The sequence below is a fragment of the Camelina sativa genome, chromosome 7 (assembly GCF_000633955.1).
Source record: "Camelina sativa cultivar DH55 chromosome 7, Cs, whole genome shotgun sequence".
NCBI classification, from domain to species: domain Eukaryota; kingdom Viridiplantae; phylum Streptophyta; class Magnoliopsida; order Brassicales; family Brassicaceae; genus Camelina; species Camelina sativa.
The window spans coordinates 15,905,021-15,922,329 of record NC_025691.1 but is presented as its reverse complement, the minus strand read 5'-3'; the positions used below and the strand labels follow the sequence as shown (position 1 = coordinate 15,922,329).

The window sequence follows — 17,309 nt, the reverse complement described above, 5'->3', positions numbered from 1 at the left end:
TACAGAAGCAATCTAGCCTCTCTAATGACTCACAGTTTACCGCATTTAGTAACCATAAGGATTGTGGAAGCTGTGGGAGAAAAGAGATTTTTGCATTCCTCGAGTATGAGTTCCTCAAGGCGATACCAAGTCCTGATTGATGAAGGCACTTCGTCTATTGCAGTTCCACTGAGATCGAGATAGCTTATATTTGTGGAGATCTCAGGAAAAGTTTTTAACGACGAACAACCACTAAGATCAAGTCTATTGAGAGATTTCAAATTGATGTTGACGGGGAAAACCTCTAGTTTGGAGCATCCTTTGAAAACCAAGAAATCTAATTTGTGAAGGTTTCCAATAGAGGCCGAGACTTCCACAAAACTTGAGCATCCACTAAAATCTAAACCCTCGAGCTCAATGGCATTCCAAATAAAAGAAGGGATTTGCAACAAACTTGAGTATCCTTTGAAGTCCAAATAACCTCTAGCACGCGTCGGGAAATCCACCCAACTGTCTAGACAACAATTTACTATGACATTCCCAATAGAGAAAGGCATCTCCACTAGACTTGAACAAACCTCTCGATCTAATGTCAGGAAATTAGAAGAAATCAGTATGACATTTCCAATAGAGAAAGGCATCTCCACCAGACTAGAACAACCCTTGACATACATTTTTTGGAGATTAGTTGCATTTCTAATAGAAGAAGGTAGCTTCACCAGACTTGAGCATTGCCTCAGATCTAATTCTTGGAGATTAGTTGCATTTCCAATAGAGAAAGACAACTCCACTAGACTTGAACAACCGTTGAGACATAATATTTGGAGATTAGTTGCATTTCCAATAGAGATAGACAACTTTACCAGACGTGAGCATTCCGTAAGATCTAACTTTTGGAGATTAGTTACCTTTCCAATAGAGATATACATCATATTAATAAATAACCTCTAAGAACTTGTATGCAAATTTAAAAGTGATGACTCTGTCTTGCCTAGCATATATATCAAGTGCAACAAAGATATAATATCGTTTGATGTGTTGTAAATATTAAAAGCAAGTGAAAATCAAGAGGACGAACCCCTTTCTGAAATGGTAACCGGCGATTGTGGCCACACCCTCCAAAACTTCTTTCCATGTCTGAATCTTTTCCTCTGTTTTTCCTTCACAGGTTTTTTCGAAAACCTTCCCAAAATATCCCGTCTGTTTCTTTACATCAGTTGGATTTAGATTATAGAAAATTGTCATCACCGTTTGACCCAATGTTTTGTTCATGATCTCCACTAATTCGTCAAGACACCACGACGAAGAAGCATATCTCCTGGAGAGAAAGACGATCAAAATCTTAGATCCTCTGATCGCCCGTATGAGTTCAGGACCGATTGATTCTCCTCTCTTGATATTATTATCGATGAACGGGCTGATTCCTTTTTCCTTGAACTCTCTCAACACGTGACTGAGAAAAGTTGTTCGTACATCTGGCCCGTGGAAGCTTGGAAAGACAGAGTGTTCCCAGTTTCAAGACAAACAAGGTGAAGCAATCGAAAGAGGTAAAGATGAAGAAGAAGCCATTACTAGGATGGAGAGGAAAGCTTCAAGATCACAGATCTATTTAGAGAGCTATGTGGGAGTAGGATCAACAAAAAGACCATGCATATCTATAGAGAGTTGACTCTCTTGACTGGAAATAAAGTTTTATATAAATATGACCCACAAACCTAACTATCATGTCGGTTCCACCATTTTTTGGAATTTGCTGAGCTATTACCTACCTCTAGACTAAGTAATTGATAATCAAAAATTGGTTTTGGCATTACAATTAAAACAGCAACGAAGAATAACACAAGCAGTTTTCGAGAATCCTACTGCTTCTTTGTCTGATTCTGATGTAAAAATGAGAAGGTAATAAATAATGATGATGACGTGGTTTTAAATAGGAAAAAATGCTACAAAAAACCCATAATTATTTTTATTTGGACGTTTAATACCCAATTGTTTTGGATTGGAATAAAAATACACCAAATAATATAAACGTGTCATTTAAAATCCAAAATAATAATTGTTGCATACCTACGATTTTCCAACAAAATCAAAATTCCAATTACCTTGGTTATCTAATTAATTTTTAATTTTTAATGTAAAATCTTTCGGTTTTCTACTAACCATATCAAACCGAAATTAACTGGTTATCTACTTCTTTCTCTCTCTTCTTCTTCCTTCTCTCTCTAATCGTCCAATCCATCAGAAGGTAAACTTCACGAGAGGGTAAAAGGAAGCCGAATGAGAGCAGAAAAAAACCCACAATTTTTTAATTCACGCCCAATTCAGATGCTATGGAATTGAGAGAATTCCCAAAATTTTCAGAGTAAGAGCAAATCGAGATCAGTGGGAGTAGCTTGGATTGGAGCTTAGAGAGAACAGAGCAACAGATTCGAAATTCGAATTGAAGATGAAGGGAAGCGGGGCAATGAGAAGCCGGACCCAAAGCTTGTGTAATCCCGAAAAACAAGTGTTTTGGGATTTTTTTGAGCCTATAAAAAGATTTGACCACAGAATTCAGACAAAACATAAATCGGAACAACAAAACAAGTAAACTACTTCCCAGTTCCGACACTAACCCAACGATTTTCTCTAGCCACTTTTCTTCGTGCGTGCTTGAACTGTTATGTGAGGCACTTGATTCGCTGTCATCGTTTTCTGGTAGCTCCCAACTGTTATGTGGAACTGTTATGTGAGGCACTTGAACAGAGCAAACAAATTCAAATTTCGAATTGAAGACTGAAGGAAGCGGCAATGAAAAGCGGAATCCAAGTGCCTTTGTAAGCCCAAAACACAAAGTGTGTCGAAAATATTTGAGCTTATAAAACTTGCTGTTTGGGTTTTTTTTCTCCTTCTTGGTTGTTGCTTAAATTGACAAGTTTATAAGAAAATTTGGGGAAATTTGTAACACCTGATTAAAACCAATATGTATATTCATCTTGATTCTTGCAATGTTCTGATCTGAGTGATCTCTCTCATCTAGTATCGAGCGTAGGTATGAATGGATTCGACAATTAGAGAGAGGAGGAAGAAGAAGAGAGAAAGAAGTAGATAACCGGTTAATTTCGGTTTGATATGGTTAGCAGAAAACCGAAAGTTTTTATATTAAAAAATAAAAATCAATTAGATAACTGGGGTAAAATTGAAATTTTGATTTTGTTGAAAAATCGTAGGTATGAAAATAACAGCACTAATTATTTTGGGTTTTAAATGACACGGTTTTATTATTTGGTGTATTTTTATTCCAATCCAAAACAATTAGGTATTAAACGTCCAAATAAAAATAATTATGAGTTTTTTTTTGCATTTTTCCGGTTCGATTCTTAAAACTCAAAACCTCTATAAATGATTAATTATAAATTAATAAAGTCGGGACTACGAAATTTTATTAATTTATAGAGGTTTTAATTTATCGATAAATTGATAATTATTAATTTATCGATAAATGAAGAGATTTTTTCATTTTTATAATTTTGGAAATTTTCTATTACTAAATAAGTTTTTTTTTGTTATGATTCACATTTTTATAGTATTTTTATATTTATAATTTTGGTTATCGTGATAGGATTGATGCTAATAGTTTACTTAATTATTTAGATGAAAATGATAAATGTTAGAAGTTTAGAGTTTAAAACAAATTGCTAGTACTATCTTTCATGGTAACGATGAAGTCGAATAAGATATTGAAGTGCTCTTAGAACTAGTTACATGTAAAAAAACAATTATCGCATTTAGGACTCTCGACAATTTTTGTATGCGATTTGAGATGGCTCAACAATCTATATATACATTTTTGAAGTACATTTTGGGTTCTACCCTTTTAGTTTTACCTATTTAAAAACCTATTTACAATATTGATCCTAAACTAATTGTACAAAAAAATATAACTAAAACTGAAAATTCCTAAAATATCTTTACAACAATATTCTGTTTTCCTTTAATTGTTTTTTTTAAAATCAAAATTATCATATTAAGAACCATATTAATAACCAAAATCCTAAACTTTCCTAAAACAAGGGTAACAATTATTCATTCTACTTATAAATTAAATCAACAATCCATTAGAATAGTAAACAACACCTAAGTAACAAATTTGAGCTTTTAATGCTATCATAAATATGGTATAAAACATACTCTCTCCGTTTATTTTTACTTGTTATTCTCGAGTTAATTTTTTGTTTTCTATTACTTGTCGTTTTGTATTTACGATGTAATTTTATGGATTAAATTTTCAGTTTTACCCTTAACTTTTAGCTTATTAATTACCTATATCAAATGAAATAGTGTATTGATGAAGGGTAAAATAGATTTTTTTTTTTTTTAATATGTGTGAAATTTTTTAGAATGACAAGTAATATAAAACGGAAGGAGTACAAAACTAAATGAAAACTAAATTAAACATTAAATATCTAATCAAGATTTTCAAGATTTCTTGCTCACCAAGATTTATTCTCCTAACCATGACTACCTCTATAAATAACCTGTAAATCGAACAACTATTGTTATTATTGTAGCAATACAGTCATTAAAACATTGTCATTAAAACATTGTCATTAAAACATTTTCTTTCTCTCAGATTTTTTTTTTTAAATTGTCCAGTTTGTATAAAATATATGTTTACTATACGTGAACAAGATATTAATACAAAAATAGAGAAGCATTAGTTTTTTGGGTTTTTTTTTATTATGCTTATGTTTCTTTTTATCATTCTAATTGATTATATTGAATTTAATTCTTTTTGTTTTTTTTGTAATAACTATACTAATTCTTAATATTTCTTTGGTAAGGATTATTATTCTTAATCCTAAGTAACGTTGAATTCAATTGGGTTTTGATTTTATTTTCTGTAACAATTGTAATTTTTAATCTTAATCATTATCCTACATGGGTATACTGCAGGACAATTTTTATATAAATTTTATTTCTAATTTAATATAAATATTTGTAAATATATAAGTGAGTTTGAAACAAAATTTACAAGCATTCAAATTTACAAATTTGTATATGTTTAATTCAATTCTTAGTCAAACCGTTTAATTATACCATACAATATTTTAAAACTTAAAAATAAAAAGAAATATTAATATACAAGGTTATTGTATAGCGGGACGGGTTTGGATCAACATTAAAATAAATTTAAAATTTCATTAACTGACTTAGATTGGTTTGATCCTAAATGTTGATATTAGATTCTTTGAAAGTTAACATATATTAAGATTATGGTCCATTTACAATACCTAACTATAAACCTACTTTTAAAAATGACCCAAAAATAAATGGAATGTTTAAATAGGAAGTATAATTAAATACTTTTATCCAAATACTTATCTTGAAATACATATTATAATGTTTTCTTGACTCTAATAATTTTTTTTGCAAAACTAAAAAGTAAGACTTAAATTATAAATGTTAAAGATTTCAGCCAAAACCCAATATATATTTCCAAACTAGAAGAACCTACATTTCCATCTAAAAATAATTAATCATGTATAACTGTTATATGACATAAGAAATATTACCAAAAAATAAAACATAATTTTAATTTTAATTACAAAAATATATTTCCACGGTGTACGGCTAGTTAAAACCTAGTTATGAATGGCGGGTTAAAACCTAGTTATGAATGATTTCAAAGGGTTATTACCTTGACATCTACTAGAATACAAACAATGGCGAGTACATTATACAACAATGTTAGAACAACAAAATGCAGATCTGAAAAATCTGCTGCGGAGAAAGCGTTTCTCATATGTGGTGTTACTAAATGAATGGTTTAAAGTTTAAACAACAGATTGGAGTAGAGCCTCATGTACAGCTTCTTTAGTTGGAAGGGCCGGGATGGCGCCTCTCTCTTTAACGGTTAATGCCCCGCATGCATTCGCAAACATTAGAGCCTCTCTCAGTCGTTCTTCATCCTGAGTAAAAAAAAAACTCGGTTTCTTCAGCTTGTGTGTTTTTGTTGTCATGAGGATTGAGAATAAGAATAACTCTGATAGCTAGTGAAAACAAAGCTATGAAACTATTATTATTCTACTATCTTCGAAGCCTGCCTTATAAATCTAGCCCTCGCTAACTGCTCTATAGCCAAACTCACGATAGCTACATCTAGTCGAAAATCACAAGTGAGGTTACCTGAAGCAAAGAGAGATCATTGGCTAGTTGTGATAGTATCCCGGCAACAAATGCATCACCAGCACCTGTTGTGTCCACTACATCCACCTTCAATCCATGCACTCTCCCGCTAAAATCCTGTACATTGGAAAAGATTTATAAGTGGTATGTTCATTATACCTTAAGCATGAAGCCTACGGATACGTAGTTCTGATTCCAATACACACCTTGGTGTAGTACCGACAGCCTTCAGGGCCTTCAGTGACAAGTAGTAGTTTCAGCGTAGGATGAAACAACTTGCGAACGACATTATCATCGTACGGATCTTCTCCTTTCGTTAGAAAAACTATCTCCTCTTCGCTTATCTTGAAAACATTTTATCAAACAGAGACAACAAGTTTCAGTACTTTAGAACAAAAAGGGAAAGATAATATACACAAATGTATCCTATAAAGATAACCTTTATAATATCAGCAGTGTCCCAAATGCTCAGAATCTCATCTCTAGCGTTGTCTGCAGAAGGCCACAATGGGAGCCTAAGGTTTGGGTCATAAGAAAGAATAACACCAGCTTCCTTAGCAGCCTTTGAGGCAGCTATATGCGCAGACTTGCACGGTTCTGTGATCAGACTTATCGAACCATAATGGAATATCTTCGCCTAGCACAAGATCAAAGGTAAAACTGTTAGACAATGAAAACTGAAACCGACATGTGGTTTGCTACATGTTCATCAGAGTTACCTTTTTAATCAGATCAAGATCAAGCTCAGACACTTCTAACAACATATCAGCACTCGGGTTTCGATAAAACATAAACTCTCTTTCACCTTCACTAGTCAAAGTCACAAAAGCTAAAGCAGTTCTTGCACCAGGATCAAACCGCATACCTTCATTGTTCACATTGTTATCTTTCAAAATATTCGCTAGCATATAACCAAACTCATCTTCACCAACCTGTGCAGCACAACAGTTACCAATCTTTAAAAAAAAAAAATGAAAACAAAACAAAACAAAGAACATACAGAGGTTTTGTTTTTGTACTCAACCTTGCCAATGAAAGCTGAAGAACCACCAAGACGAGCAATACCAACAGCTACATTAGCAGGTGCACCACCTGGAGCCTTTTTAAAAGCCGGTGCATCGGCTAATGAAAGTCCACTAGTCGTTGGTACAAAATCAATTAGCATTTCCCCAAAACAAACCACATAAGGTGACTCTTGCGTTGAACCTTCACTAGACACTGCTCTTCCTTAAAACACAATAACAAAAACAATTATACAATTTAAGGAACTAATAAGAACCAATTAGATTGAATAACCAATCTAAGAACAATACTTAGGGTTTAAAGACATGCATAGATCTAACAACGGTTTCAAGAACAGTTCTGTTTTTTTTTCAGAGTTTTATGAGAATTTGAGATAACAAAAGCAAAAAAATGTGTGGAACCTTTGAGATTAGATCCTGAATTGGAGATTCTTGAAGAAGAAGAAGAAGAAGTAGCTTTGATGGAGATGCTACGACGGTTTGAAGTGAGTGAGTTCGGAGTTGATCGGAGATATGGAGCGGAGAAACAGAACGTTGAAGTGGCGGCTTGGAGAGCCATGGTGGTCGGAAAACGCAAACGGAAAACGCAAACGGGAAACGCAGAGATCCGCGTTTTGGAGACGCTAGTTTTTTGTGTGTTGTATGCTTGTGAGACGAAGAAGAAGCTGAGTGAGTAGGGACAGTGACAGAGGGAGGAGCGGAGGAACCGAAGGTAATCGGAAAGGTCATTTTCATTATAGCGCTAATTAACACAATGATAAGTTTTTAAAAAATTTGATTAGATGTAGTAATTAATCTATTAGTATTGTTTATTGATAGGCAAAAAACAAAATTAAACAGTAATTTTGATTTTGAGAATTGTGAATTTTGGCAGGACTATAGCTAATTAGTGGAACCCAATTTAGGGACAAGTCATTTTGGAGTCCTATTCTCTTTTGGTACAAATGAAGCGAGCAATCAAAGAATCAACAAATCTTTCACCTTTTTCTTTGATTCTCCTGTGATAGTAACCTTCTCCACATGCCTACTATGCATCTATATCTGTTAATAATGTTTAAATAAATTAAGGAAAACCATCACTCTATTGAGAAACATGTAGTTAATGTTTAAAAAAAAAAAAATAATTAATGAATCAGAGATTTTAGACCAAAATTCGTAATTCTACAAGCCAACAAAAAAACACGATTTTAATTCTTTACCCATAAAATTTACAAATATTTGGATTTGAGTTTTCAAATAGTTACTACCATACTTATAAACTTTATAAATTATAAAATGAGTGGCTGAATTGAGTGTTTTTGAAAAAAATATATATCAAAGCAAACATTTCTAAGAAAAAAAAATATCTATTGATTATTCTAAGGGAGATTGACACTATGACACACTTTTCTTTTGATGAAAGTATTTTCATTCTAGCACACTTTTTTATCCATGAGACACTTTTTTACAACTTTTTACACTATTCACATAATTTTTTTTTTGACTATTTTGCTCTCTACATATAACAAGAATATGAGAAAGAGTTAAAATCAAACTAGAGTTTAAACAAAACAAAACGTGGGGACCATTTTTACTATATATAAACTAAAACAAATAGAAATGTTTTTTTTAATTATCTCAAACACTTTTATGTTATATTTTTCTATTATTCTCTTTATTTTATTTGTTTCTCTTCTTTTTTCTTCTATCTTTGTAAACACTTTATTTAATTATTATGACATATATGGTTGATTTTATTTTTGTGATTCATTATAATTATATTTTTCCTATATTTTAAGATCCATTTTACTATGCTTAAAATGAATAATATGTATAATTATTCATTTATAGTTTAATATTTGTTCATTATTATGTGGATACTTAAAGTGTCTTATTATGTGGATATTTATTTGTGAATGATCATATAAAAACATAAGAATACATGTAAACTGACCACATGATATCCACGAGACAATGACCATATATTTAGTTTCTTTGTGGCATCAACAATTAATTCCCATATGTTGTTTTTTTTAAAAGTTGTCCACGAGACAATGACCATATATTTAGTTTCTTTGTGGCATCAACAATTAATTCCCATATGTTGTTTTTTTTAAAAGTTGTCCACGAGACAATGACCATATATTTAGTTTCTTTGTGGCATCAACAATTAATTCCCATATGTTGTTTTTTTTAAAAGTTGTCCACGAGACAATGACCATATATTTAGTTTCTTTGTGGCATCAACAATTAATTCCCATATGTTGTTTTTTTTAAAAGTTGTCCACGAGACAACGACCATATGGTGTCCACAAAATACTAACCATATGGTTAATTTACATGTAAATGAACCATATGATATCCACGAGACAGTGACCTTATATATATATTATCCAGTTATAGTTGAATATTTGTTAATTGTTAGGTGGATGCTAAAAAAGTCTTATTATGTGGATACGTATTTGTGGATATTAATGTCTTATTTGTGGATACTTATGTGGATACTTAAAATCAAATCCACATGGATGATGAGTTATACACATCCACTTAAAACTATTTGTGTTTTGGTGAAACAATCGTTGTTAACTATCAAATAATTTTAACCTCATCATATCTCCTAAAAATCTAAGCATGGGACCGTTCATTATATTATATCCTAAACCCTAAACCTCTAAACCATAAACCCTAAACCCTAAATCCTATACCCTAAACCCTATATCCTATACCCTATACCCTAAAGCCTAAAGCGTAAACTCTAAACCCTAAAGCCTAAATCCTAAACTTTAGACCTTAACCTTAAATCATAAACCATAATCATAAATTTAATTTCATAGAAATTTTAACAAATGTAGTGAAATATGAAGATCTTTTACTATAAAACATGAAATTGACATACTCCAACCTGTACACCCTGAACCTTAATTTAGACCAAATTTTTTACTTCTTTCATTACATTCTTTATAAATTTCTAAATTCATTGATGTTGTTCGCTATTATGTGGATGGTTAACATGCATAGATGGATACTTATTTTTGGATGACCAGAGAAAGAAACATATGAATACATAATTAATTATACAACTTGTGGTTTAGTAAAGTAATCATGGTAAACTATCAAACGATTTTAATCTTTCATGTCCATAAAATCAAGTCCACATGGACGCTAAGTTATACACGTCCACTAAAAACTATTTGTGTTGGTGAAGTAGTCATTGTTAACCATCAAACAATTTTAACCTCATCATATCCCCTAAAAACCTAAGCATGAAACCGTTCATTATATCCTATACTAAACTCTAAACCCTACACCTCTAAGCTCTAAACCCTAAAACTCTAAAACCTAAACCCTAAATCCTAAATTTTAGATCATAAACCATAATCATAAATTTAATTTCATAGCAATTCTAACAAATGTAGCCAAATCTGAATAATTTTTACTAGAAAACATAAAACTGATGGTCAATAATAAATGAAAAAGATTTGATGGATGATATTATATATATTGAACATGAAACTAAATAATCATAAACATATAAGCATCTGGATTTGATTTTGTAGATGATAAATATATACAAATGCAAAATTAAAAAAAGATATAAATGTGGCTAAGGAATATATATATATATATATATATATTGTTATCTACCACTGAAGATTAAACACCTATATTAAAGAAAGGGAGTAAGATAAACAAATAAAATAAAATTATTTGGAGATGGAGAGAGAGTTAGAGAGGGTGAGAAAAAAAGATAAACAAAAGGAAATAGAGTAAAAAATAAAAAAATAAAAGAAGGATATATTGTTGGGAAGTAATGTGTTTGGACAGAGAGTTAAATGGTAAGAAACTAAAACACTATAAGTAAAGTGTGTGGTGGTCCATATTAGAGAAGCCACACTTTATTATATGAATGAGTTACAAGATATATATAGGCTGGTACACAAGGGTTTTAGTATACACTAATTACACTTATATCCCTAATATACATTGTTCTCCTTTACAAAGCCTATATATATATCTTATAACTCATTCATATAATAAAGTGTGGCTTCTCTAATATGGTATTAGAGCAGTAGTATCCAAACCTAAAACCCTAAAAAAAAATTTCGCTGCTCTTCTCCTTTGTCCCTCCTTTCACCTTTCTTCTCTTCCTCTCTCGGCTCAAATCTCTCCTCTCTCTGCTCAAATCTCTCCTCTCTTCCCTTCTCATCGTCATGTCTTCTCAAAGTGAAACCATTGTTACCTCCGATACTTCGCTTCTTCACAACGTTAACATGTCAAACGTAACAAAGCTCACCGCCACAAACTTCATGATGTGGAAGCGCCAGGTGCATGCCTTGTTGGATGGTCATGAACTTGCTGGATATCTCGATGCCTCCATCAGTGCTCCCCCTAAGACCATCACCTCCGATGGTGTTGACAAGGTGAATCCTGCGTATAGTCACTGGAAACGACATGATAAGCTTATTCTCGCTAGTCTCCTTGGTGCTATCTCGGTCGAAGTCCAACCCTTGATGTCCAAGGCAGACACCTCTGCTCAGATCTGGAGCACTCTGACCGACACTTATGCTAAGCCAAGCTGGGGGCATATCAAGCAAATCCGGGAACAGATCAAAACATGGAAGAAAGGAGCTCGATCGATTGATGACTACGTTCAAGGCTTAACCACACGTTTCAATCAACTTGCTCTGCTCGGGAAGCCTCTTGAGCATGAGGATCAAGTTGACTATCTTCTTGGAGGCCTCCCGGAAGACTTCAAGCCTGTGATTGATCAGATTGATGGCCGTGATACACCTCCCTCTCTGACGGAGATCCATGAAAAGCTGATCAACTATGACTTAAAACTGCAAGCTCTTGCTCGCACCACCTCTTCCTCTGTTCTTTTCACTGCTAATACTGTGTCGTTCAAGCCTTTTGGTGGTCACAACAACAACCAACACTTTCATAATCCGAACCGCGAGACATCTCGTGGACAATGGCACAATCAGCAAGGCTTCTCGCGTGGATCTCAGGGTCGCAGATACCAAGGACGTTGTGAACTCTGTGGTGTCTACGACCACAGTGCCCGGCGATGGTCACAACTTCAGTCCTCTGGTCGTGGCTCATCAAGTGGAGGTTACTTTTCCGGTGTTGCACCACCATGGCAGCCCGTGCTAACGTTGCGGCTGTGTCCTCCTCGACCCCTGGATTTGTGACACAGGTGCCACTCACCACCTAACCACTGATCTCTCGAATCTTGCTCTTAATCAGCCGTATACCGGCGGGGAGGAAGTCACTATTGCGGATGGCTCTGGTCTCCCAATAACACACACGGGTTCCGCCTTGCTCCCTACTCCATCTCGTTTTCTAGCTCTTAAAGATGTTCTCTATGTTCCGAATGTTTGCAAAAACCTTATTTCCGTTTATCGGTTATGCAACACTAATCAAGTATCTGTTGAATTCTTTCCTGCACACTTTCAGGTGAAGGATCTGTGCACGGGGGCCCGGTTGCTCCAAGGCAGAACTAAGAACGAGCTGTATGAATGGCCGCTACACCGACACCAAGAACAGATTTATCTTCTTGGCATTTTCGACTAGGGCATCCTTCTTTTTCTGTTTTAAAAAGCATTGTTTCACAATTTTCTTTACCACTTTCTACTTCCTCTCACAAAGAGTTTTCATGTTCTGATTGCTTGTTCAATAAAAGTCACAAGTTGCCTTTCTCTACAAACACCATTGTCTCTTCTCATCCACTTGAATACATATACACCGATGTCTGGTCCTCTCCCATCGTATCCACTGAAAATCATAAATACTATCTCCTTCTTGTTGATCACTTTACACGCTATACATGGCTCTATCCTTTTAAACAAAAATCACAAGTTAAAATTTTTTTCATAGCCTTCAAAGCCCTAGTCAAAAATCGTTTCCAATGTAAGATCCGCACTCTATACTCTGATAATGATGGGGAGTTTATCGCTTTACGATCGTTCTTGGTGTCCAATGGCATTTCCCACTTGACGACACCGCCACACACACCGCAAAACAATGGTGTCTCCGAACGAAAACACCTGCATGTTGTTGAAACGGGTCTCGCTATGCTTAGTCATGCTTCCGTTCCTCACACATTTTGGCCATACGCGTTTGCTGAGGCGGTATGTCTAATCAACCGCATGCCAACCGATGTTTTTGCTGGTGACTCTCCGTACAAGAAACTGTTCAACATGGCTCCGAATTATCTAAAACTTCGGGTGTTTGGTTGCGTGTGTTACCCATGGCTCCGACCATACCGTCAAAACAAACTCGAGAGTCGGTCTACCGCTTGTGTTTTCCTCGGTTACTCGCTGACCCAAAGTGCGTATCTGTGCCTCGAGATTCCGATTGGTCGTCTTTATGTGTCACGCCATGTTCAGTTTGTGGAGACATCCTTTCCGTTTGCTGACAAAACGTTGTCTCCGGTCTCACCAGTGTGTCCGTCATCGCCATCGTCCTCTACTTCCAATTGGCCTTCGGTGATTCGTATGTCATCGCCATCAGCTCCTTCTCTGCCTCCGTGCTCCTCCCTTCACCCTCCGTCGTCGGTTCAGTCGGACCACTCTCCAATGCCGATCACTGTTTCTCTGGCGGTCTTGTCAAGCTCGCAAACTTCATCATCTGTTTCAGCCGATGTTGCTCATGAAACAAGAACGAACAGGGCTAATGATTATATTATGGCCCATCAAAGCCCAAGTCAGAACTCAGGTCCAATAACACCAAGTCCACAATCGTTAAGTCCATCATCTTCCTCCAGCCCAAATCCACTTGATCCAACAGTTTCTCCTTCGACAAGTCTTGTACCATTGTCGTCTACCTCCTCTCCGATGACGGTATCTCCTCCGGTTCCGACACCTCCGCCTGCTCCGTCCCCGGCTCAGCCTCCGACACCGTCAGAATCACCGTCTCCACCCCCGCAAAATGCTCATCCGATGAAGACAAGATCCAAAAATCAAATAACCAAACCGAAGCAACGCTTCAACTTGGTTGCATCGGTGACACAAGCTCTTCGTGATCCAAACTGGCGTAATGCAATGTCAGAGGAGATGAATGCTCAAATCCGACATCGAACCTTTTACTTGGTGCCACCGGAAGAAGCCAAGAATGTGATCACTTGTAAGTGGATCTTTACGTTAAAATACAAACCTGATGGTTCCATTGACAGGTATAATGCACGGTTAGTCGCGCGCGGGTTCAACCAAGAATATGGTCTTGATTACTCCGAGACTTTTAGTCCTGTCGTCAAATCGACAACGATCCGTCTTATTCTTGAGATTGCGGTCAAACGCGATTGGGCACTTCATCAAGTTGACATCAACAATGCATTTCTTCAGGGCACCCTAGAGGAGGAAGTCTATGTTACGCAGCCATCGGGCTTCATTGATCGGGACCGTCCAAACTACGTGTGTCGCCTCAACAAGGCGCTTTATGGGCTCAAACAGGCACCACGTGCGTGGTATCATGAAATTCGTCAATTCCTCATTCAGTTGGGTTTCAAAACGTCTCTTGCCGATGCTTCCTTGTTCATTTGTCGTCGAGGTAACAGCTACATCTATATACTTGTATACGTCGATGATATCATTATTGCTGGAGATCCATCTGCGGTAAATGTTTTCAACGCCAGTCTTTCCAAGTAGTTCTCTCTTAAGGATCTCGGTCCTCTTAGCTACTTTTTGGGCATCAAGGAGACACGTTCTTCTCATGGTATTCACTTGATGCAGCGGAAGTACATTACTGACTTGCTTGCCAAGACACACATGCTTGATGCTAAACTAGTATCTACACCTATGACGCCTAAGCCTCTAACCCTCTTCTCTGGTACGGCTCTTGATGATGCTGCTACAAATCGAATGGTGGTTGGGAGTCTTCAATACTTGGCATTCACACGGCCGAACATAGCATTTGCGGTGAATCGGTTATCTCAGTTTATGCATCGACCCACAAATTAACATTGGACGATGGCAAAACGTGTACTTCGTTACTTAGCATGCACAAAGTCCTTGGGTATCTTCCTTGCTCGCACTGGTCCGTTCACACTACATGCATTCTCTGATGTAGACTGGGGACGAGATAGAATGAATTTTGTCTCTACTAATGCATACATTGTTTACTTCGGTGGTAGTCCCATTTCTTGGTCATCAAAGAAACAAAAGAGTGTCTCTCGCTCTTCAACAGAAGCCGAGTATCGTGCCGTTGCCAACACTGCTTCAGAACTGCTGTGGATCTGCTCTTTGCTAACTGAGATGGGAATCACCCTACCGCTTGCTCCGGTGATCTACTGCGACAACATTGGTGCAACGTATTTATGTGCAAACCCTGTCTTCCATACCAAGATGAAACATGTTGCCATGGATTATCACTCTGTTCGAGAATACATTCAGTCTGGTATGTTAAGAGTTGTACACGTCTCCACACATGATCAACTTGTTGATGCTCTTACAAAACCTCTCTTAGGGCCACAGTTCAAGGAGCTTAATAACAAGATAGGAATCAAGAGATTGCTTCCTTCTTGAGGGGGCGTGTAAAGGAGAACAATGTTTATTAGGGATATAAGTGTAATTAGTGTATACTAAAACCCTTGTGTACCAGCCTATATATATCTTGTAACTCATTCATATAATAAAGTGTGGCTTCTCTAATAGTCCAAAAATGTGTTAGAATGTTATTTTTTATAGAAAAGTGTGTTAGAATGCAAATATTCCTTATTCTAAATTGAAAAACTATTATTTTAGGTGTATTCAATTTCACATTTTAAGTGATTTGATAAAATTTACAAATTCTATGTTATTCAATCATAGATTTTAAAATGTCCATTAAAATCAACAGTTATTGAAATGATGATTTAGAAATCTACTTTCAAATCCACAGTTATTCAAAACATTTTGTAGATTTGGATTTTAATAAGTTTTAGCTATTCTAAATAATTTGAGTGGATTTGTTTAGTTAAAAATTATATAAATATAAATCTCATGATTTTAGGTGGAATTTGAAAGAATTATACCATAAATTATATCAACTTTCCTAAAATCTATCAAAATTTCAAATTTCATAAATTTAATAAAATCTTCCAAAATCATAGTCAATTTTTTGTTTTTTCTCATAATATAATCTTTAAAAAGAAAAAAAAATCTTCTCTGAAAAATATATATTACTAAAATTATCAGTTTAAAGCCTTTTAGCAGCTTAGGTGTACCAAAGGGCCTTTGTTGGGCTTCCCCTCAAGTCCCATGTTAACTAATCTTAATTATTTATTTAATTTCCTTTTTACTTTTTTTTTTTTTTTTTTTTTTTTTTTTTTTTTTTTTTTTTNTTTTTAATTATCGTCGTATAATTGTTTTTGTCGGTTGCTAAGATATTTTTTTCACAAGCTTCCACAAAGAGTACAGAAGAAAAAGAAAAAAAAAAAAAATCATTTCGTCTCTCTAAATCGAAGAAGAAGAAGAAGGTATGGCGGATCAGCTTACAGATGAACAGATCTCTGAGTTTAAGGAAGCTTTTAGCCTCTTCGACAAAGATGGAGATGGTTAGTTTAGTCTCAATCTCAATCTCAATCACAATCACATCTCATCTTCTTATTCTTTTTCAAATCTCCCTCTTGATCGTAGTCTTAAAACCATTTCGGATCTCGCTTTTTTTTCTTCGTGTATGAATCGGTCTCAGATTTGGAATTTTTTTATAGTCTGTTTCTCTTATACGCTTTTAGATTTGGTGATATTATGCTGTGTTCGATCTCTGATTTGAATTTGATTGATTGTTTCCTTTGATGTCGTCGTATTGTTCTATAACTCTTAGCATCGATTTCGGGGTTTTGTTGAAGCTTGCTTTGTATTAGATTTAGGATCCTTGTTCTAGTAAGTATCTGAGTTCTCTTTGTGTTCTTAATGGTGAAAGGTTCTCAGATTCGATTTCATATAATGTTCCCAGAGTCATCAGATTCGAGTTCTTTTTGTGTTATCCATTGACGTTCATGAATGTGTTTGTTTTTGTAACTCAAAAAATATTTTGTTACTGATTGAATAGGTTGTATCACCACTAAGGAGCTGGGAACAGTGATGAGGTCTCTAGGGCAGAACCCAACAGAAGCTGAGCTACAAGACATGATCAACGAGGTGGATGCTGATGGTAACGGCACCATTGACTTCCCCGAGTTCC

The 17,309-nt window shown here is 35.2% G+C and overlaps 4 protein-coding genes across 4 annotated transcripts in view; 2 read left to right on the top strand and 2 right to left on the bottom strand.

Annotated features, from left to right (window-relative positions):
• LOC109124921 (disease resistance protein TAO1-like) lies at positions 20-1,137 on the bottom strand. The gene is made up of 2 exons (XM_019227651.1): positions 1,058-1,137; positions 20-887 (listed from the first exon to the last, which is right to left on the bottom strand). The coding sequence occupies exons 1-2, from the start codon at positions 1,112-1,114 to the stop codon at positions 30-32; spliced, it is 915 nt and encodes a 304-aa protein (XP_019083196.1). The 5' UTR covers positions 1,115-1,137; the 3' UTR covers positions 20-29.
• LOC104701236 (probable fructokinase-6, chloroplastic) lies at positions 5,640-7,728 on the bottom strand. The gene is made up of 7 exons (XM_010416882.2): positions 7,572-7,728; positions 7,172-7,374; positions 6,867-7,079; positions 6,587-6,784; positions 6,354-6,491; positions 6,148-6,264; positions 5,640-5,930 (listed from the first exon to the last, which is right to left on the bottom strand). Exons 1-7 carry the CDS (start codon positions 7,726-7,728, stop codon positions 5,796-5,798), a joined length of 1,161 nt encoding a protein of 386 aa, XP_010415184.1. The 3' UTR covers positions 5,640-5,795.
• On the top strand, positions 11,360-12,722 carry LOC104704669. The gene is made up of 3 exons (XM_010420717.1): positions 11,360-12,260; positions 12,346-12,524; positions 12,606-12,722. The coding sequence occupies exons 1-3, from the start codon at positions 11,360-11,362 to the stop codon at positions 12,720-12,722; spliced, it is 1,197 nt and encodes a 398-aa protein (XP_010419019.1).
• LOC104701235 (calmodulin-1) overlaps positions 16,532-17,309 on the top strand; it is a 5,494-nt gene continuing 4,716 nt past the window's right edge. The window contains exons 1-2 of the mRNA XM_010416881.2: positions 16,532-16,680; positions 17,178-17,214. Coding sequence (XP_010415183.1) covers positions 16,605-16,680; positions 17,178-17,214 — 113 coding nt within the window. The 5' untranslated portion in view covers positions 16,532-16,604. The remainder of the gene's footprint in view (positions 16,681-17,177; positions 17,215-17,309) is intronic.

Coding starts and splice junctions, on each gene's coding strand:
- LOC109124921 (XM_019227651.1), bottom strand. CDS start 1,114: ATGGAAAGAAGTTTTGGAGGGTGTGGCCACAATCGCCGGTTACCATTT. Junction 888..1,057: donor GGTTACCATTTCAGAAAGGG/GTTCGTCCTCTT, acceptor TCTATTGGAAAG/GTAACTAATCTCCAAAAGTT.
- LOC104701236 (XM_010416882.2), bottom strand. CDS start 7,728: ATGGCTCTCCAAGCCGCCACTTCAACGTTCTGTTTCTCCGCTCCATAT. Junction 6,492..6,586: donor ACACTGCTGATATTATAAAG/GTTATCTTTATA, acceptor AATGTTTTCAAG/ATAAGCGAAGAGGAGATAGT. Junction 6,265..6,353: donor GCTGTCGGTACTACACCAAG/GTGTGTATTGGA, acceptor TCCAATGTACAG/GATTTTAGCGGGAGAGTGCA.
- LOC104704669 (XM_010420717.1), top strand. CDS start 11,360: ATGTCTTCTCAAAGTGAAACCATTGTTACCTCCGATACTTCGCTTCTT. Junction 12,261..12,345: donor TCGTGGCTCATCAAGTGGAG/GTTACTTTTCCG, acceptor TTTGTGACACAG/GTGCCACTCACCACCTAACC. Junction 12,525..12,605: donor ATGTTCTCTATGTTCCGAAT/GTTTGCAAAAAC, acceptor GCACACTTTCAG/GTGAAGGATCTGTGCACGGG.